The sequence below is a fragment of the Schistocerca cancellata genome, chromosome 2, assembly GCF_023864275.1.
Source record: "Schistocerca cancellata isolate TAMUIC-IGC-003103 chromosome 2, iqSchCanc2.1, whole genome shotgun sequence".
Classification (NCBI taxonomy): domain Eukaryota; kingdom Metazoa; phylum Arthropoda; class Insecta; order Orthoptera; family Acrididae; genus Schistocerca; species Schistocerca cancellata.
In genome coordinates, this window is record NC_064627.1 from 126,129,271 (window position 1) to 126,152,165 (window position 22,895).

Sequence of the window (22,895 nt, forward strand, 5' to 3'; positions counted from 1 at the left end):
TACAACTCAGAGTTGGCCATGTGTTAATTTCACGAACAAAGCTGTATATTTACATATTAAAATGTACTTTAAACAACGTCAATGACTAGCTGGACTAATATATTTATGGATGCAGCGAATATTATCGAGAGGTTTGTTACTGTTTATGTTACCGGACACTGAGTCCAAAGACTAAAAAAGGTAACAACTATTTCTTTGACCAAGACAATTTGACACTTGGCCAACTGATGGTGTACTCAGTAATGAAACAATGCAGCAGGCTCTGCCAGATATATCGACTCTTAGACGATGTGTCTAATAGTGTATTTTAATACGAGAGTATGGCATCTTAGGTAATTTACAACACTTGTAAGTAAGCATTGGCAACGGCCTTGCCGCAGTGGATACACCAGTTCCCGTGAGATCACCGAAGTTAAGCGCTGTCTGGCGTCGTCGGCACTTGGATGGGTGACCATCCAGGCCGCCATGCGCTGTTGCCATTTTCCGGGATGCACTCAGCCTCGTGATGCCAATTGAGGAGCTACTCGACCGAATAGTAGCGGCTTCGGTCAAGGATACTATCATAACGACCAGGAGAGCGGTGTGCTGACCCCACGCCCCTCCTATCCGCATCCTCCACTGGGGATGACACGGCGGTCGGATGGTCCCGGTAGGCCACTCGTGGCCTGAAGACGGAGAGTGTAAGTAAGCATTACAAATATCGATTCTTATACGGTTATATCACTTCTTATGTATTTCACTGTCTCATGTAACCCTCCTTCAGAAAACACTTGATAATTCTGAAGCCGAAATCATCATTGTGTAAGGGTAAATGTAACCCTGTAAATAAACAACAGTCTAATGGCGACAATGACTTTAAAGAAACTGAGCTATCAGTAACGGAGCAGCTGCTCGACTAGAAAACCATTGTAGACGACGTATTGATCATTTGGTTGCGGCTATGATTTTGTTGTTTTTGGTTCTATCTTTAAGAACTGAAGCACAGTGCTGCTATATATCAGCTTAAGATGTATCAAGCTGCACGGAATAAATGATGTCACTAAACAGGTCTGAATGCTAGCACTGGAAAGCTCTGACGTCACAGTATTAAAGTTCATTTCAGGTCAGATTTATCAAATTTATTTTGTTCGTGATAAGTCAATTACAGGTACTGGCTGATGAAATCAATGTAAGCAGAAACCCTAGTGAAACCAGATGGACCGTCTGAACCGCACGGAGAGATAGTCCACGACGAGAGGCCGATGACTTCTCCGTTCAGCACCAGAGGACCGCCGGAGTCGCCCTGCAAACACAGAAGAACAGTCAGCAATATGTATAAAGTGCTGCAAAATCATCCAGAATCAAACATGGGCAAGCCTTCTTAGGCGCGCTGGTTGGAAGAACGGTATTATGTGCAGGATACTGAGCCGTGCCCCGAAGATCGATCACTTGAGTCACGCTCCTGGATTCCACAGATCTTACTCCTAAGAATGAAGGTCGCTAGTGGGCGCGCACGCCGTGCGCCGAGATCTCTTAGCTTGACTGCAGACGAAGAAGATGGTCAGGGCATGTTTACTTGAAGAGCGGAGAACGCGTTTAGCAACACAGCTAGCGAACTTTCCGGCTGGGACAACGGACACACAGCCACCGTCGGTGTTGGCACACAAATGGCTAACTCGCTTCAAATTCTGGACATAATAAATAAATGGATATAAAATCCTACAAAACTCGGTGGTGCTAGATTCTCTGATTAGAAATTCCATGTCGAAATAACAAAGTTCAGAATAGCGAATCCAATTTGAGGGATCAAAAATTATAAAATTAGCAGTAAAATTTCGGGGAGAAGGTACTATGACGCCGCCGATAACGAATTAGAAGTCTATATATCCTCATTTGAACGTTTTATTCGATATTTAAGATTTTTCAATCGGAATCATAGTCAAATTCGTCCCTTGTATCATTATTGCTTTCAGAAGTGTCGCTGCGTGATGATTCAACATGCAGAATTTTTTTTGTAACTCAAGTACTTACTCTTGTCAGTTGTCGTTTTCTTTACTTTCGAGGTGAATGGAACCGAAGATGCCAGAGGCCAATGGAATGCGACGTGCATCGTTTTCTCGCGGGAATATTTGAGTGCAAAAATCTTCTCGGTGGGGCTGGTATCCTTATTCCGAGCTTCATGCACATCCTCAGACGTCGACCAATCGGCAGCAGAGTAGTTTCAAATACAACGTATCCGTGCATCAAAATTTTGTGGAACGATATTGACATCGGCATTAGTGCAAAATTCTGAGTCCCTGGAAGCTGGCAACCGATCTTCATGAATTATTTTTTTCAAAAGTCTTAATAGATATGTTTTAGTTCTACAGTTCTCTGTAAACAGCTTGAATAGTTCTGCAGCATTTCACGAAAAAATATTACTAACATCAATTTTAATTTGTAAAACATTCATTTGGCAGTTTACAAAAAAATATTTTGATCACGATTTCAAATAGGTCTCCGAGTGTTCTCCAGAAAACTCTAATAGCATAATTTTGTGCAGATAATTTATCATACAATTGCAAGAATGAAGGACCCATATTTATCGTGTGCCGCTGCCACAAGGTAGAAAAATAGCTGTCCACTAAACTGCACAAATACCTGCACGTAAAGAATTATACAATTAGGGCAGTAGGAGAACCATTCACAGAAGTGGAGCCACGTAAATTTTGCAGCCAACGTCGTCGGATAATATCGGTAGTACTTTAGTTTTAAGTTGATATACCTCATTACACCGGTTAAAAATGTGGTAAATATACCTTCTGGAGTGCTACCGGTCTTATTTAATCCTGACAACCAAGCAGGATAGCTGTAAACATTTTTTTTTCTAATTTTGATTTATTGGCTATCGGGCCATGCCCATGCAGCTGTCTCACTCCTTGAAGGATAATACGACTATGTTTGAGACGAGTTCCTTGTCAATAACGACGACACGAATGTAAGGACAACACAACACCTCGTCCCCGAACGGATTAAATCTCCGACCTGACTGGCAATTGACACCCGGGCACTTCCTGTTAGCTATCTGCCGCGTTGACCTCACATCTACAAAGGTGGACGTTGTCATATACGAGGGTTGCCCAGGAAGTAATGCATCGCATTTTGTTCTTCAGCCGAAAACAATTCTACAAATGTGAGACGTTCACGTATCTATTATTTGAAGTCTGAGTTAGCGCGCCAAGTTTCCTTCACTTCTGACAGATGGCGTGGCTGCAGGATAGTTTTAAAATGGCGACTGTAGGTGATGTACAGTCTTAGACATAAAAACTGACCGCCGGCGGCCGCCACAGAGACTTAAGTCCGAGTCGTTCACGTAAGGTGGCCAATAAAACTGACCGCCCCTGACAACTCTAAGTCCGGCCATCTGCACAGTCTGGCAACACTGTAAGATGCGGAAGTGTTAGGAGGAAGTGTTGTCTACTTCTGAGTTGATGTGCATGGAGTGAGCCCGTGGTCTTGCGGTAATCGTCGTGCATTCTAACTTTAGAGTCGCATGTTCGCGTCCAGCTCTTCTTTTTTCTTTTTTTAAAAACATTTCAGCCTAAAGTTATGAGTCTGATTGAACATCGAAGACAATTCGCTTAACATTCTACCCACCCGCAACAACAAGTATTCCAGAAACAATTCCGCAGGACAGCTCGTGGCTGCGTCGCGATCATAACAGCTTACGCTCGAGCGTTTCCTCGCGCTGCAGCGGCTACCGGCCACCGGCCAGACGCCACCCGCCGCTCGAAATGCGGCGCCGCCCATGTGAAGGCGGCGCCGCGCTGTCAGTGTGTGTATCAATGCCATTTTCGAATTTGAAGTTCTAGTTATCATATTGCAGCTAAGCATTGGATTTTGCATACTTGAAAATCATGAACTACAGTTAAGCATTGTAAAATTGAGTCGCAAGTGGAAAAAGGTGTAACATCTGCAACACAACGTTTACTTTTGGTATAACAGAGGGGTGAATGTAGAGGAGGCAGCTAGAAAGATTTGAACTGTGCGTGGAGCGAGTGCTTTTGGGAAAAATACGCCACAAAAAGATATTCTTGTTTCAACAAAGATCGATCTGGCATGAATGATTTTCCACATTAAGGAAGTCTCGACTACTGATATATATGTGACATTTTACCAGTTTACCATCATGCGACATTTGCATTCAACAGGCAAAGTTCAGAAGTCTGGTGTGGGAGTACTGCATGCTCTAATTCCAAACAACAAAAATCAACGGAGTGACTATTATTGAACGTCATCAGGTCGCTCATTGAGCATTCCTTTGCAGTACTGTTACTGGTGACGTGTTATGATGCCTTTATCGATAACTTCCTAAGAAGAAATGAAAGGCTGAGTCCCACCAAAAGATGTAGGCTACAGCGAAGAGTAGTGTGAACATAATATTTTACATTTGATAGCTCCATAAGTGCGTTTTGGACTACGAATTCTGCCCCAAGGGGTGTGTGCTACACAGCTGGAATTCGTTATCAACAACTGAGACAGCTTTCGGTCGCAGTGTAAGGAAGTCGAGTAACAAAACTACATCACCTGTGCTACTGCATGATAACTCACTCTGTTGATCTGAGAAACAAAACTATCCAGAAGATTGATAGGAACGTCGTCTCGTAGGCACTTGTATTGATAGGGAAGTCCTCACTCAAGCACTTGTCCCTCTCGTCTTATATTCGTAAGATTTTACCTTTCGCGCTCTTGATCGATCAGCCGTCAAGGCAATTCATTTCTAGACGAAAATACTCTTAAAACTACACTGGTTTAATGACATCGTTAGAACCAGTGGTTTTCTACAAACGTAGAATTTGCAAACAACTTTAGCATAGTCAGACTGTTGTAGATATCATGAAAGAAAATTCAGGTGCTGATTAATTTCTCTTTGATGATTACTGTTGCGTTTGGTAAACTAATGGAAAATTCAAATAAAATATTCACTTTACTAATACAAATCAAATTCAGCTTACTACAGAAACATCACCACGGCAGTGTATCTTAATAAAGCATTAAGTTCAAAAATGGTTCAAAGGTCTGTGAGCACTATGGGACGTAAGTTCTGAGGTCATCAGTCCCCTAGAACTTAGAACTAGTTAAACCTAACTAACCTAAAGACATCACACACATCCATGCCCGAGACAGGAATCGAACCTGCAACCGTAGTGGTCGCGATGTTCCAGACTGTAGCGATGGTTGGTTGTTTCGGGGAAGGAGACCAGACAGCGAGGTCATCGGTCTCATCGGATTAGGGAAGGACGGGGAAGGAAGTCGGCCGTGCCCTTTGAAAGGAACCATCCCGGCATTTGCCTGGAGCGATTTAGGGAAATCACGGAAAACCTAAATCAGGATGGCCGGACGCGGGATTGAACCGTCGTCCTCCCGAATGGGAGTCCAGTGTCTAACCACTGCGCCACCTCGCTCGGTGCCGACTGTAGCGAAGCAATAAGTGTCTGTAAGACGATTGATCCTATTTTAACTGGAATTAGTAGGATATTACCGACCTTTGACTTCGAAAAGATCTGTATTTACTTCATTTCCTGTATCATTCGCAAGTATTATGAAAATGTGGCATTTCATAGATAAAATTATGTATTCACAACAACAAAAAATATGTCGGCAGGAAACAAAAGTGGCATTATGAAATTGGCAGTACCGTAAGGGTTTCGCTCTGACAGTAAGGGTTACTGTAAGTAGCAAGCCGAATTTTGCTCGAGCGTTATCTTACGATTCCCTTATTGAGTTTCTATCTGCCTACTTGTAGCTCAGCTACAAATGAACTAAAAATCTGGCTTTCAGTGAATCTCGAAAGGCGAACGAAAGCAGCTTGCACCTGGTAGCCAAGCATTTTACCTGGGAACTGTTTTTTTCTAAAGTGGGAAGACTTCCTTTTGTAGTTGAATTGTTGGCAAATGTCAGTCAGACGTGTGCCGTTGGTCTAAGCGTTTCGGTATGTGAAATTTGTACCAATGATTTTTCTACAGGTTTTTTCTGTTCCAAATAGAGAGCTGAAGTCTCCCTTTAGTATTTTCACATCATCTTGGTGAATTTTGCCCACAGTATTTTCGAGTGTGTTCCAGAATTTTTAGACATTTTTGGTGTTTTTCTTATTTTCGATGATGGTGGGGGCATGTGCATTGATGAATGTGTATTTTTTACGGGGGCTCTGAATGAGCAGAATCATAAGTCAATTGTTGATGGGTGTGATTTCCTTGACAGAGTTGATGATAGATCTGTGTTCGAGAAAAGCAATGCCGAAGATTGGTACGTCTTTCGCTACCTTTTGTTGTATTTTGCTCTTGAAGATGCAATGGTTTCCGTAATGCAAGGTTTCACTGTCAGTTAGTCGTGGTTCTTGAAGAGCAATGATCAGAATTTTTTCTCGGTCGATTTATTACGTGAGATTATTTAGTTTTCGCATTTGGATCAATGTATCGATGTTTTGTTACGAAAAAAAAAGTTCTTATGTGTGTGAAAACTTATGGGACTTAACTGCTAAGGTCATCAGTCCCTAAGTTTACTTACTACTTAACCTAAATTATCGTAAGGACAAACACACACACACCCATGCCCGAGGTAGGACTCGAACCTCCGCCGGCACCAGCCGAACAGTCCATGATTGCTGGGCCCTAGACCGCTCGGCTATTCCCCCCGCGGCGTGTAGTTTTCAAATGCATGTTTTCTGCTTGTAGGGAAATTTACAAGAGATCAATATTCTCTGTCGTGCTAACCTGGCCTCCCCAAAATCCGAAATTCCAAATGCCGCCTGTCGATAGTTTGCACAGGTCAGGTTTGCTTGTGTTCTATTGGTTTGGCCTGGGTGATTCCAGGACCGGACAGGACCAGAGGGTGTCGAAGCCTTTTGAAGCAAATATTTTCAGCCGAGCTCATTGAGCTAACAGACGGTGACCAGAGTAGCAGTGATTTTCACTCAGACGTGCGTGGATTTTGGGTTCAACAGATTGAGTAGTCGTTGAGGATTGTGTTAGTATTTGGTTCACCCCAAGTAATTGATTTCCTCGGTACCACCCGTATGGGGGGAGGGTTTCCCCTATCGGCCCCACGGCATTATTATTATTATTATTATTGTTATTATGTCACCAGCAAATCCGATATGGTGCATCTTCCCACCACTGAAATAGATGAGCATTGTTCGATTCAGTATTTCCATAACATAAATATGGGTTATAATTTCGTTACATTGCTGCTAATAGACATATTTCTCACTTTTTCTTGGGCAATTGCTACCTGTTACTCCATCATAGGGATTTATGTGCGCAGCATTGTTGCAATACAGACGTTCAAATTATCCGATTTCTGTAATCTCATTTCGATACCAGATCGTTCTAATCGGATTCAGCCAGTCAGGCTTTATGTGGATATCCGAATATGACTCTCATCATTTGATAGACTGGGTAAACCACATTCTTAATCGGACGGTTGAATCTAGATCACTTATTTATGACACAGCCTGAATTCTCAAACACTGTGGAAAATAATAATACAGTGTGCTTATTACTAATATGTTATTTAAACATAAATATATGAACGAACGAGATAACAGTTTATTTACAGGAGCAGAGCCTCATCCATCATAGCAGAGCAGTGGGAGATTGGTTTCAGGGCCAAGAGAGGATAAAGCTGTTGCCGATTGCTCCACGATCACCGTACATCAACCAGATAGAAAATATGTGGGCAGAGGTAACAACGTCATTGCCATGTGCACCTACAAATGCAAGCGACCTTTGAACGAATATAGAAAACGTATGGTGGGAAGTAAACCATCACGCTACATTGTCGACGACTTAATGAAATCAATGCCCCTACGCCTTCGAGAAATCTTACGTAATGATCGTGGGTGGGTTGGTTACTAAAAGTATACTCATTCACAAAACCCATGTGGACAATTATCTAATAGTCGGTCAAGCTTTGCTTTGTCGCAGCTGTTTACATACAAGTCCATTTACTTTCAGTCTCCTCCTTACAATTCTTGCAATGCAAGGTAATTGGTAATTGGGTAATTAAAAAATCTCATCCACTCGACGCCAACTGAGGAATTGACTGGTGCATGTGTTGTTCAACACACAGTAGTTGTAACAGTCACTGGAATCAATGACTGTTTGTGTATGTGTGTGTGTGTGTGTGTGTGTGTGTGTGTGTGTGTGTTTTCGTGTTCACGCACAATCTGAATCAATACTATTAACTTTTGAGAGACAACCAACAATAAATATTGCATCAAATACGACTGTAAAGTATTTTAATGCGATGGGAAGTTACAAACTGAATTTTTACGCAACCCACGACATGCATATTACGTTACGTTAAGCAAGATGTATTAATTCCATAGTAGCGTTAGCAGAGACAGTGCGCTCTTGTTGTCGCGGCTCGCGACAAGCGCAGCGATCAGAAGTGCCCAATGCCGCCGCGATTTGTTTATGTTGGCTGAGCGTGGACACTGCAGCAGACGCTTCGCCATAAACAGAAAGAAATCACCTTGGCTCTGACTGCAGTGAGCGGATATCACTGCCTGCGTGTTCTTATAGTAACCAACGTGAGACTCTACTCACAGGTGCCATGGAGCAATTGCAACGGGTATCATGTCATTAGTCATCAGAATATTAACCAGTGATGAAATGTCCACTCTATTTGAATCCCAAGAAAATAGGAACCTTCTCACAAAGGAATGTGAGGTGATATCAAAATTTATCCAATATACAAAACTTGACTGCAGGGCTTTCATGTATGCAGTAGTAGCACACAAGGAAATGTTATGTCTTGGAAGCGTATATTTCATTTCCTCTTCTCATGTTAACGCCCTTGTTTTAGTATGAAATGAGAAAAAAACATGAATAACTAAAGTTCCTGAGAAGCATATCAGTAATTTCCTCTTCTCATATCATAACTTTTATTTTAGTATGAAGTAAAAAAACAAAGTTTAAGGTTGGGAATCATAATATGACACCAGATTCTTATCGTAGGCGCTATCGGAAACGCAAAAAGCAGGAGCTTTCTATTCTTTTGTCCAACAGTCTGTCTCCTTTCATGCATTACTCGCGCTAGGAGATTCTTATTTAAGGACGTGAGGGCATCAAGTTCTTCAGCAGAACAAGCCTTATGTTATTTTGCTAATTACGGTATGGAAAAAATGCAACAAAGACGATTTCCCCTAAAGCAGTGGAGATATTTGCAAATGTCTGTATTCAGCAATGACTGCCAGCTGCCACAACACATCACAGAATCTATGGGGCAGGCAACACAACTGTGCGCGCATTTTAGACTAGAACAGCTCGGCCAACCCGGCCGGCATACTTGTATATTGACCATTCGTTATTTGACTAAATATAAACTACAATCTGATTCGCATTTATATGACATGGGTTAGCGCCGGCACAAAGCAATGACTGAGGGTTGGATGCCGTTGAAGTCCCGTTACACTGATGGCCAGACAAATGTTCGCAAATCACCTGTATTGCCTCAAAAAACAATTGCATCTTAAATATCGAAGGACCAACGTCCACACTGTCACAGCGCGTAGAAATACAGCTAAGACGGCAGATGAATATTTGTGACCGACTGGGCTTCGAACCTGGGCCTCCTCCTTACTAGACAGACATGCTGATCACTGCACTATTATTTTTTTTTAAAGTTTGAGAAGACTTTCAGCACCAGTTAGGCGGAGGCAAAGAGGGCAGGGGTCGAAGATCCGAGGCCTGGCCTCAATGCCTCCCCCATACGTGTCACTGAGCAGCTGTATTATTCCCATGTATTCCTTGTTTGCACCCATATATACCTTTAAATTGTGGAAAAAAATTGAAGTAGTAATTAAGGTAAAATAAATTACAGATTGCCGCCTCCAATGGCGTGCGTTCCTTGTAGAACATAACTTATAACTGTGAAAAGGTTGACTGAAAAATACACAACAAAAATTCATTCAGAAATATATTCATCACAATTTAAGTTATTATGCTCTTAACCACAATCTGAGTTGGAGTTTCTCTTCAGTTACAGCTAACCAGTGCGCACCTATTGCACTATTGTAAGAACCGAGATGCAGTATTTTGGATTTAAAATTTTGTAAATTCGTTGTCAGAACTTATGAGACCAAGCTGCTTAGGTCATCGGTCCCTAAGCTTACACACTACTTAATCTAACTTAAGCTAACTTACGGCCTGGACAATACACACAACCTTGCCGGAGGGAGGACTCGAATCTCTGACGGTGGGCACTGTCGGGACGCAGCAGCCAACCTCTTTTCAGCACCTATCTACATACACTCCTCGTGAGATGCGAATTCCCATCTTTGCCGCATACCACATGCGCGGTTCTTTCGGTAATGTCCGAAAGGAAAGACACTACGAATCCGGGTTCGAACCTGGTCTGGCTCAAATTTTCATCTGACGCTGTTGTTCTATTTTAATGCGCATGACAGCCTGGACATCTGTCCTTCAATCTTTAATTGATTAACAAGCTGTCTATTTCGATTCGTAGTGTCTGTTCTTTCGGAACACACACACACACACACACACACACACACACACACACACACACACACATACACATTTTTATCTTAAGTGCTATTCGGAAAATGTTTGGCAACTCAGTGATAGTGCCGGACTGGAGCTGCGCCAACCTACTCATTTCACAAGATATAGTTGTAATTTTCTGAACAATTCCTGTTTAATAAGTGACAGCGACAGTGTCTCTCATCGTTTACTTTGTCGGAAACCTGCTTCTCTCTGCCCTAGCCTATACTATAGCAATGAGTGATTGCTCACATTCTTGATACCTCACTGGACGTGCTACTGCAACTGCAGCTAAAGATTCAAGTTCCGCTGGAAAAGTATGTTTCAAGTCAGATGGTTTTGCTCCTCCCGTACTGTCATTGAAAACGATCACAGCGAAATTAAGTATAGGTATCCTATGAAACCCTTAAGTTCATACTGTGGTGCTGTGAAGATGAAAAAAGTAGTTTTCACAATTATCAGATGACAGATGGAATTTGTCAGATTCCACTAATTATGATTGCATTATTAACTGTTGATTCACAGGCGTTTTTCTGCCGCTTATTGTAACTGTTATATGAGTGTTAGAGCTGGAAGAATAGAAACATCAAATTTTCGCCATATGGAATGTTCGAATTCACCCTAAGTCTTCACGTTTCGAACAAAGGCACAATATCCGTCAGGATAGCTGACAACAATAAGCCAGGCCATGCCTGTCTTCTGGTGGATGTGCCAATGACAGTGATCTCAATAACAATATTGTACAGCAAATATACATTGCCAACTCAACCACTGGAGAAGTTCCAAAACTGTGAATCGCGTCTGGTGAATACGCTTTCAAGGTTTCTGTCCGATTAAGTCAGTAAAACACAAATAATTGCCGCAGTTATTAATTTATGACATTTAGTTTGCATTCAGTGCATCGATTTATTACAAGTAATGGCACTCTAGCCCCTAAACCTAGTTACAGAAAGGCGAATAAGAATCATTGACATATAATGAGGATCTTGCTGCCTTTGCCACCCGCAACTTTGAAACGAAGCTATAGTTACTCCCGAGGTCACTCACAAAACACATCAGCTGGTATCCTTCCTGGCGGTATAACTGAAACTTGGCAACAGCGCAGAATATGTTTGGCAACTCTGTGACCGACGAGTTACTTCCTTGATGACACAGAACTATCCTGCTAAATTCACTTGATATTATCGTGTCATTTCAATTTAATACTGAGTGATTTTCGCTTGAGACGTGACATAAGGATATCAGTTAATTCTTTTGAGTCCACGAAAGTCGTTTCACATGAGAAATACAACTACTGTCACCTCTTCTGTTGCGGTTTATCTGCCACAGCGCTTACTGGGTCAATAAGTAAGTGGCAGACACCGCGCCTATTGGCTAGCTCTTAGATAACGTGCTTGCCTGTCAGGTGCATGCTGCCTGTCTTCGCCTTTCGAGCCTCGCCGAAAGCTAGATTTTTAATTGTTTTGTGGCAGAGCTACAAGCAGGCAGATACAAATTCTATGAGGGAATCGTAAGACAACGCTCTAGCAAAATTCGTCTTCCTTCTGTTAATAACCCTTAGTGTCAAAGCGAAAACCTCGAGGTACTGCTAAATTCATAATGCCACGTTTTTGTTTTCTGCCGACATATTTTTTGTTGTGGTGAATACATAATTTTATCTATGAACTGCCACATTTTCATAATACTTGCGAAGCAAATCATGTGAAGTAACACTTCACCAACTTGTTGGGAAGGTAGAAAAAGCACTACCCTTTCTGGATGCTCTCTGTCCCTTCCTGGATGTCGAGCAATACAACCTTCGAGTAAATGGTTAGAGATGAAGAACCTAGTGGTGAATGAACTCATAGATGAGCTGAATGTGGGAGACTACTCTTGAAAAGAATAAGTAGACGATCTATTCACAGTAAGACTTAGAAAATTTGCTAGTACTGTTAAACCTATGTTCACTGAACATTGTGAAAAAGTATTTAAAGACGAGCCCCACGAAAATTGGTGTAGTATTATTTATGGGGAAGCATGTCCAGCACACATACTGAAAAATTATGTTTCTCGATGAAACTTTAGAGAGGGTTGTAGTTTATCTAGAGGTAGCCCTGGATGGAAAACAATTATGAACACCTCACATAAAGAATATGTTCCACTGAGAAAGATAATCTTATAAGCACTAGAAGCTGCTTTAGGGTAAACTGGGGTCTAAACCCAGTACGTACTGGATATACATCCCTGCAAAAAGACCAATGACAATTTATTGACCTATAATATGAACAAAGTCGAACAGAAGGTGGCTGCTAGGGAGTCTAGCGAAGTGCAGAGACTGGCCTGCTTTCACAAACAGATGGAATTAGCAGGACATCCACGCTTGGAATGGATATTATGCAAGACATGCCCGCCTTACACCTGTGGCTTAAAATGGAGGCAGCGGCAGGGATATAAAGGCTAAAAATTGGAAATAACTGGATATAGTTAGAATATACGGAATCCCAAATCAGTAAGGCGATGGCTGGGGAAATGCCGACTAACTACACAATAAATTCTAGCTGTTTCAATGAACTTTGCCATGAAACAGTGGGAAGCAGGGAGCAGTGGAAAAACGAACCACAACACCGTGCAGGAGACATAATATAGTGGTTTACTGACAGGTCGAAAACAGATGAAAGTACCAGGTCTGGTGTACTGCCTAGAATCTCTTTAGGGAAGATGGCCACAGTATTACACTTTTTTTTTCTGTCAGCATGTGCACGGAGGAAAATTGTAGACCCTACAAAAATCGTAGCATCTACTTTTATTCAGACAGCCAAGCAGCTCTGAAATCTGTATCAGCCCCTGCAACTAGATCGCGGGTCGTTGCAGAATGCCATGAAGCATTTGTTTCGGACATGTCCGAAAGAACAGACACCATACATATATCCATATACAGGGTGTTTCAGGAGGAATAGTACATATTTTAGCAGGTGGTAGTACAGACGAAAAAAATTCCATATAAATGCGTCCACTTTTTATTGAGTACAGAGATACTGCTGTTAGTACGTAACGCTAACAAACTCAAAGCAAAGGCAAATGAGGACATTCAAAGTTGATTTTTAAAAATTCACCAACCAACTTCAATGCACATTTGACTTCTCTTGATAACACCACGTGTAGCCTCACTGAGGTCGTCTTTGCGTTCTTTTATGAGGGCTGCACTATTCATAACCCGAACGATCAAATCGGCTCTTGGGTTTACTTTTTATTTGTAGACTTCGCCTTTAACCATCCCCGCAGGCAAAAATCCGAAGAGATAAGGTCCGAGGATCTTGAAGGCCAAGAAAAGCGCCCATATCTAATGATCCACCTTCCGGGAAATGTTAGGTTTGGATAATGTGTCACCTGACGACTAGAATGTGCAGAAGCCCCGTCATGCTGGAGGAACATACGCATTCTTGTAGCCAAATGAACCTGCATCTCGGTTCTTACAATAGTGCAACAGGTGCGCACTGATTGGATGTATCTGAAGAGAGACTCGTTAAGGGCGAATCCCAAGCGCATGGCTACGAACAATTGGGAGCGGAAACTTAATGTCATCGGAACCTTGTTGAAGGACCATGACATGCGATTGTTAAGACCGACTGCAGAAAGTTCACTTTATAAATACATACATACTTAGCAAAATATATAATGTAGCAGCAGTCTTACCGATAATGCAGGTCACTGCACATAAAATATTAGCTGTAGCCTCTTGGTATGTGTGGAAACAAAATATCTTCGAAGTATCCCTCCACACGGTGACTTTCCAGAGGCAAAATGGAGGACTTGGTATTAAAGACGTGCTTTTAAACTAATACATGCCACTAAAACAGGCATCACGAAACTTCTGTTCCTCTCGTTAGATCCTGGGGATAGGAACGCTCCTGTTGATGTAGCATGCCTGCCTAGATTACGTCCGAAAGCACAATGGCGATTGGAGCTGTATAAGACTTCCACCAGCACAAACCAACACTAGAACCGTCTATGATTATATTACCACACATCGTCTTCACAAACCAATTTCGATAAATTAACCTACAAAAAACTGGAGGAACGTCTGGAAAAATATCAACAATAAAATTCTACCAACTAGAGTCAGTGCCGTATGGTGCGGCGTTCTAAACGAAACCATACCCTCAGCGGAACGATTATGGAAAATCAAATTGAGACCATCTCCATACTGCGACAAATGTCAGGTGTAGAAACTGTGTCTAGCGGTTCTGGCGCTGCAGTCCAGAACCACGGGACTGCTCCGGTCGCAGGTTCGAATCCTGCCTCGGGCAAGTGTGTGTGTGATGTCCTTAGGTTAGTTAGGTTTAAGTAGTTCTAAGTTCTAGGGGACTTATGACCTGAGATGTTGAGTCCCATAGTGCTCAGAGCCATTTGAACCATTTTTTTTTTTTTTTTTGTAGAAACTGTAGCGTATATCTTCTTATGTGAAAATAGAATCAGAATTTGGCACTGGACTAGGAAGTAACTAGCACTATCAACAGAACCGCAGAAAGTCATATACCGATAACTGCAGCTTTACAACCCGACTGGAAATGTTACCCGTCCGCAAAGAATAACAGTTATTCGTGACTTCTGGGACAGTTTGTGTTTTACGTCGTAACAAACAGAACTTACAAGAGTACGTGTTTTATATTGCAGAATAAGATTTTACGCTGAAGAAGAATAACAAATATAAGGAATGGTTCCAAATTTTCTATCCATTGCTTTATGTAGACTACGAAGAGGTGGACAGTTTTTTTGATTAGAAGCAGAATACTGTTCTTTCACTTTTTTTATTCCTGGAATATTCTTTTCGTTGGTTCTAAAATCAGAACTGCTCTAATTTGGCAAAACCCCTCCGGCTCCGAAACTTTTTTCATTTATGGAAAAATATATGGCTTCCTTACAGACCTCATATGCATCCAGTGCAAAATAACTTAAATTGTGAATATATTTCTGAATGAATGTTTGTTATGTATTTTTCCGTCACCCTTTTCACTGTTATAAGTTATGTTCTACAAGAAACGCACGCCATTGGAGGCGGCATTCTGTAATTTATTTTACCTTAATTACTACTTCAATTTTTTTCCACACTTTAAAGGTATATATGGGTGCAAACACGGAATACACAGGAATAATACAGCTGCTCAGTGACAGGTATGGGGCAGGCATTGAGGCCAGGCCTCGGATCTTCGACCTCTGCCCTCTTTGCCTCCGCCTACCTGGTGCTGAAAGTCTTCTCAAACTTCTAAAAAAATAATAGTGCAGTGATCAGCATGTCTGTCTAGTAAGCAGGAGGTCCAGGTTCGAAGCACAGTCGGTCACAAATATTCATCTGCGTCTTAGGTGTTTTCAACGCGCTGTGACAGTGTGGACGTCGGTCCTTCGATATTTAAGATGCAATTGTTTTTTGAGGCAATGCAGGTGATTTGCGAACATTTGTCTGGCCATCAGTGTAACGGGACTTCAACGGCATCCAACCTTTAGTCATTGCTTTGTGCCGGCCCTAACCCATGTCATATATATGCGAATCAGATTGTAGTTCATATTTAGTGAAATAACGAATGGTCAGTATACAAGTATGCCGGTTGGGGTGGCCAAGCTGTTCTAGACGCTACAGTCTGCAACCGCGCGACCGCTACGGACGCAGGTTCGAATCCTGTCTCGGGCATGGATGTGTCTGATGTCATTAAGTTAGTTAGGTTTAAGTAGGTCTAAGTTCTAGTGGACTGATGACCTCAGAAGGTAAGTCCCATAGTCCTTTTATGAAGTATACAAGTATTTACGAACAGTAGAAGCAGGATTGCAGTGAACTGATCCCTTAACCAAGTGCAACACAGAGTACCTGTGTTATGAGTCATTCCAGCTGCATAGCTGAGGGTAATATTTTCTAAGCAATTCACTGCAGAATTAATGTAATACCCGCACGATGATCTCTGAAGTCATACTGTATCATTAGCAGCCCGCGAATGGAGTACCGTGTTCGTTAAATCGGATTACTCAAGCTGAGGCCAAATAAAGACAAGCGACGACGCCACAACACTATCTTTACTCAAGTAGGTAGTCAGCGATAAATTATGTGTGCCACCATTAACGTAACTGTTAGCAGTTCGACAGCAGAACACCACCACAACTACTGACAACCTGAGCCATATCATCACGCAGTTTCAACTCGCAGTGATTACAAGTTGCTGATGTTTGTCAAGAATAGCGGAAAGCGCCTCTGAAGTTCCATTTCCATTACGCCTAGGACGGAGAGAATCCCAAATAACAGTAATAGGTCACCCAGCGAAAATAGTAGTCCATGTATTGTCTCAAGTTCTTGCAGTTTCATATTAATGCATTTCCCGATAGTTTCACGCTAACAGGTTATTTTGGCTATCGGAATACTCATACACACGAAAGTGTAATTGCTACACCGCTCAACTACCTTAACAACACCTCATTCTGAATTGAAAACGACTTGGAAAGCGACGTTAATTTGACGTTTCCAACCAACTCCTGACGTCTTACTGATTGAAGTCTGAAGTGCACGCACAGTTGTGTTGCCTGCCGCATGGATTCTGTGATGTGTTATGGCAGCTGGCAGTCATTACTGAATACAGACATTTGTAAATATCCCCACTGCTTTAGGGGAAATCGTTTTTGTTGCACTTTTTCCATACCGTAATTAGCACAATAACATAAGGCTTGTTCTGCTGAAGAACTGGATGCCCACAAGTCCTTAAATAAGAATTTCCTAGCGCGAGTAATGCATGATAGGAGACAGACTGTTGAACAGAAGAATGGACAGCTCCCTGCTTTTTGCGTTTCAGATAGCGCCTACGATAAGAATCTGGTGCCATATTATGCTTCACAACCTTAAACTATGTTTTTTTTACGTCATATTAAAATAAAAATTATGATATGAGAAGAGGAAATGACTGATATGCTTCTCAGAAACTTTAGTTTTTCGTGTTTTTTTCTCACTTCATACTAAAACAAGGGAGTTTATATGAGAAGAGGAAATGAAATATACGCTTCCAAGACATAATATTTCCTTGTGTGCTACTACTGCATACATGAAAGCCCTGCAGCCAATTTTTGTATGTTGGATAAATTTTGATATCACCTCACATTCCTTTGTGAGAAGGTTCCTATTTTCTTGGGACTCAAACAGAGTAGACATATCATCACTGGTTAATATTCTGATGACTAATGACATGATACCCGTTGCAATTGCTCCATGGCACCTGTGAGTAGAGTCTCACGTTGGTTACTATAAGAACACGCAGGCAGTGATATCCGCTCACTGCAGTCAGAGCCAAGGTGATTTCTTTCCGTTTATAGCGAAGCGTCTGCTGCAGTGTCCACGCTCAGCCAACATAAACAAATCGCGGTGGCATTGGGCACTGCTAATCGCTGCACTTGTCGCGAGCCTCGACAACAAGAGCGCACTGTCTCTGCTAACGCTACTATGGAGTTAATACATCTTACTTAACGTAACGTAATATGCAGGTCGTGGGTTGGGTAAAAATTCAGTTTCTAACTTCCCATCGCATTAAAATACTTTACAGTCGTATTTGATGCAATATTTATTGTTGGTTGTCTCTAAAATGTTAATAGTATTGATTCAGATTGTGCGTGAACACGAAAAAAAACACACACACACACACACACAAACAGTCATTGATTCCAGTGACTGTGACAACTACTGTGTGTTGAACAACACATGCACCAGTCAGTTCCTCAGTTGGCGTCGAGTGGATGAGATTTTTCAATTACCCAATTACCTTGCATTGCAAGAATTGTAAGGAGGAGACTGAAAGTAAATTGACTTGTATCTAAACAGCTGCGACAAAGCAAAGCTTGACCGACTATTAGATAATTGTCCACATGGGTTTTGTGAACGAGTATACTTTTAGTAACCAACCCATCCACTATCATTACGTAAGATTTCTCGAAGGCGTAGGGGCATTGATTTCATTAAGTCGTCGACAATGTAGCGTGATGGTTTACTTCCCACCATACGTTTTCTATATTCGTTCAAAGGTCGCTTGCATTTGTAGGTTCACATGGCAATGACCTTGTTACCTCTGCCCACATATTCTCTATCTGGTTGATGTACGGTGATCGTGGAGCAATCGGCAACAGCTTTATCCTCTCTTGGCCCTGAAACCAATCTCCCATTGCTCTGCTATGATGAATGGGGCTCTGCTCCTGTAAATAAACTGTTATCTCGTTCGTTCATATATTTATATTTAAATAATATCTTAGTAATAAGCACATTGTATTATTATTTTCCACAGTGTTTAAGAATTCAGGCCCTGTCATAAGTAAGTGATCTAGATTCAACCGTCCCATTAAGAATGTGGTTTACCCAGTCTATCGAATGATAAGAGTCGTATTCGGATATCCACATAAAGCCTGACTGCCTGAATCCGATTAGAACGATGTGGTATCGAAATGAAATTGCAGAAATCGGATAATTTGAACGCCTGTATTACAACAATGCTGCGCACATAAATTCCTATGATGGAGTAACAGGTAGCAACTGCCCAAGAAAAAGTGAGAAATATGTCTATTAGCAGCAATGTAACGTAATTATAACCCATATTTATGTGATGGAAATACTGAATCGAACAATGCTCATCTATTTCAGTGGTGGGAAGATGCACCATATCGAATTTGCTGGTGACGTAATGGCAATAATAATAATAATAATAATAATAATAATAATAATAATGCCGTGGGGCCGATAGGGGAAACCGTTCCATATACAGGTGGTACCGAGGAAATCAATTACTTGGAGTGAACCAAATATTAAAACAATTATCGACTACTCAATCTGTTGAACCCAAAATCCACGCACGTCTGAGTGAAAATCACCGCTACTCTGGTCACCGTCTGTTAGCTCAATGAGCTCGGCTGAAAATATTTGCTTCAAAAGGCTTCAACACCCTTTGGTCGTGTCCGGTCCTGGTATCACCCAAACTAAACCAACGAAACACAAGGAAACATGAACTGTGCAAGCAAAGTCAACTTTACCCCAGGTGTCGACAAGCGGCAGTTGTATTTTCGGATTCTGGGGAGTCCAGGTTAGCACGGCAGAGAATGTCTAAGATCTCTGGTAAATTTCCCTACAAGCAGAAATCATGCATTTGAAAACTAAACACCGTTACATTGATCCAAGCACGAAAACTAAATAATCTCACAAAAGAAATCGACCAACAAAAAATTCTCATCCAAAAATGTCGAAAAATTCTGGAACACACTCGAAAATACTATGAGCAAAATTCACCAAGATGATGTGAAAATACTAAAGGGAGACTTAAGCTCTCTATTTGGAACAGAAAAAACCTGTAGAAAAATCATTGGTACAAATTCCACATAGCGAAACGCTTAGACCAACGGCACACGTCTGACTGACATTTGCCAACAATTCAACTACAAAAGGAAGTCTTCCCACTTTAGAAAAAACCAGTTCCCAGGTAAAATGCTTGGCTACCAGGTGCAAACTGCTTTCGTTCGCCTTTCGAGACTCACTGAAAGCCAGATTTTTAATTCATTTGTAGCAGAGCTTCTAGCAGGCAGATACAAACTCAATAAGGGAATCGTAAGATAACGCCCGAGCAAAATTCGGCTTGCTACTTACAGTAACCCTTACTGTCAGAGCGAAAACCTTACGGTACTGCCAATTTCATAATGCCACTTTTGTTTCCTGCCGACATATTTTTTGTTGTTGTGAATACATAATTTTATCTATGAAATGCCACATTTTCATAATACTTGCGAATGATACAGGAAATGAAGTAAATACAGATCTTTTCAAAATCAAAAGTCGGTAATATTCTACTAATTCGTGTTAAAATAGGCTCAATCGTATTACAGACACATAATGCTTTATTAAGATAGATTGCCGTCGTGATGTTTCTGTAGTAAGCTGAATTTAATTTGTATTGGCACAGTGAATATTTTAATTGCATTTTCCATTAGTTTTCTAATCGCAACATTAATCATCAAAGAGAAATTAATCAGCACCTCAATTTTCTTTCATGATATCTACAGCAATCTGACTATGCTAAAGTTGTTTGCAAATTCTACGTTTGTAGAAAACCACTGGTTCTAACGATGTCATTAAACCAGTGTAGTTTTAAGAGTATTTTCGTCTAGAAATGAATTGCCTTGACGGTTGATCGATCAAGAGCGCGAAAGGTAAAATTTTACGAATATATGACGAGAGGGACAAGTGCTTGAGTGAGGACTTCCCTATCAATACAAGTGCCTAAGAGACGACTTTCCTATCAATCTCCTGGATAGTTTTGTTTCTCAAATCAACAGAGTGAGTTATCATGCAGTAGCACAGGTGATGTAGTTTTGTTACTCGACTTCCTTACACTGCGACCGAAACCTGTCTCAGTTGTTGACAACAAATTCCAGCTGTGTAGCACACACCCCTTGGGGCAGAATTCGTAGTCCAAAACGCACTTATGGAGCTATCAAATGTAAGATATTATATTCACACTACTCTTTGCTGTAGTCTACGTCTTTTGGTGGGGCTCAGCCTTTCATTTCTTCTTAGGAAATTATCGATAAAGGCATCATAACACGCCACCAGTAACAGTACTGCAAAGGAATGCTCAATGAGCGACCTGATGACGTTCAATAACAGTCACTCCGTTGATTTTTGTTGTTTGGAATTAGAGCATGCAGTACTCCTACACCAGACTTCTGAACTTTGCCTGTTGAATGCAAATGTCGCATGATGGTAAACTGATAAAATGTCACATATATATCAGTAGTCGAGACTTCCTTAATGTGGAAAATCATTCATGCCAGAACGGTCTTTGTTGAAACAAGAATATCTTTTTCTGGCGTATTTTTCCCAAATGCACTCGCTCCACGCACAGTTCAAATCTTTCTAGCTGCCTCCTCTACATTCACCCCTCTGTTATACCAAAAGTAAACGTTGTGTTGCAGATGATACACCTTTTTCCACTTGCGACTCAATTTTACAATGCTTAACTGTAGTTCATGATTTTCAAGTACGCAAAATCCAGTGCTTAACTGCAATATGATAACTAGAACTTCAAATTCGAAAATGGCATTGATACATACACTGACAGCGCTGCGCCGCTTTCACATGGGCGGCGCCGGATTTCAAGCGGCGGGTGGCGTCTGGCCGGTGGCCGGTAGCCCCTGAAGCGCGAGGAAACGCTCGAGCGTAAGCTGTTATGATCGCGACGCAGCCACGAGCTGTCCTGCGGAATTGTTTCTGGAATACTTGTTATTGCGGGTGGGTAGAATGTTAAGCGAATTGTCTTCGATGTTCAATCAGACTCATAACTTTAGACTGATTTTTTTTTAAAAAAAGCAAAAGAAGAGTTGGCCGCGAACATGCGACTTTGTGTTTAGAATGCACGACGATTACCGCAAGACCACGGGCTCACTCCATGCACATCAACTCGGAAGTCGACAACACTTCCTCCTAACACTTCCGCATCTTACAGTGTTGCCAGACTTTGCAGATGGCCGGACTTAGAGTTGTCAGGGGCGGTCAGGTTTATTGGCCACCTTAAGTGAACGACTCGGGCTTAGTCTCTGTGGCGGCCCGCCGGCGGTCAGTTTTTATGTCTAAGACTGTACATTACAAGCAACGTGCCGTCATTGAATTTCTCATTCCTTACGATGTGCCATTTCACCGTGCTCATGTCTACAGGTGTCCCAGCAATGTTACAACAACTTCTTGGTGTTGTAGAGGGGAATACGCACAAACGCCGGGGCATAGACTATGGAGCGTCTGCTGTCGATAGAAGTACAGTTAGTCGCTGGGCACGGAGGGTGAGGTCATCAGAAGGCGGTTCGGCGCCGCTCCATGATTTGCAGCGGTCGGGGAGACCATCCATGGCTGTCAAACCTGACAGTCGTGACCTAACAACTTCGGACTTTCACTTGTTTGAACCATTAAAGGATGCCCTTCGTGGGAAGTATATTGAGGACGACGAGCAGGTGATTCACACAGTCATGCACTGGCTCCGCCACGAGGACAAGGTTTGGTACCGACAGGGAATACCCCCACCCCACCCCCACCCCCTACTTTCGCGCTGGAGAAAGGTCGAAAGGTCATAGAACAGGATTGAGATTGCATGGAAAAATTGGGTGTGGGATAAAATGTAATTCTTTCGTGTGTCCAATTCTCACTATGTTCAATAAAGAATTGTTGAAGAAAAAAATGCAGTGCATTACTTGTGGGCAACCCGCGTACCAAACAGGCCACACAAACAGTATCTGAATAAGATGTAGTTGTCCGATTCAGTGTTCACTGACAAGTGTCACGGCATGTATCATGTAGACTTGAGACTAGAACGATACTGAAGGATTGGACGAGTTTGCAGTAGT

At 41.9% G+C, this 22,895-nt stretch overlaps 1 protein-coding gene across 1 annotated transcript in view; it reads right to left on the reverse strand.

The window, feature by feature from the left end:
- Positions 1–1,141: 1,141 nt before the first annotated feature.
- LOC126151686 (elastase-1-like) overlaps positions 1,142–22,895 on the reverse strand; it is a 117,401-nt gene continuing 95,647 nt past the window's right edge. Inside the window, exon 7 of the mRNA XM_049915961.1 lies at positions 1,142–1,282. Within this exon, the coding sequence (XP_049771918.1) occupies positions 1,142–1,282 (141 nt within the window). The remainder of the gene's footprint in view (positions 1,283–22,895) is intronic.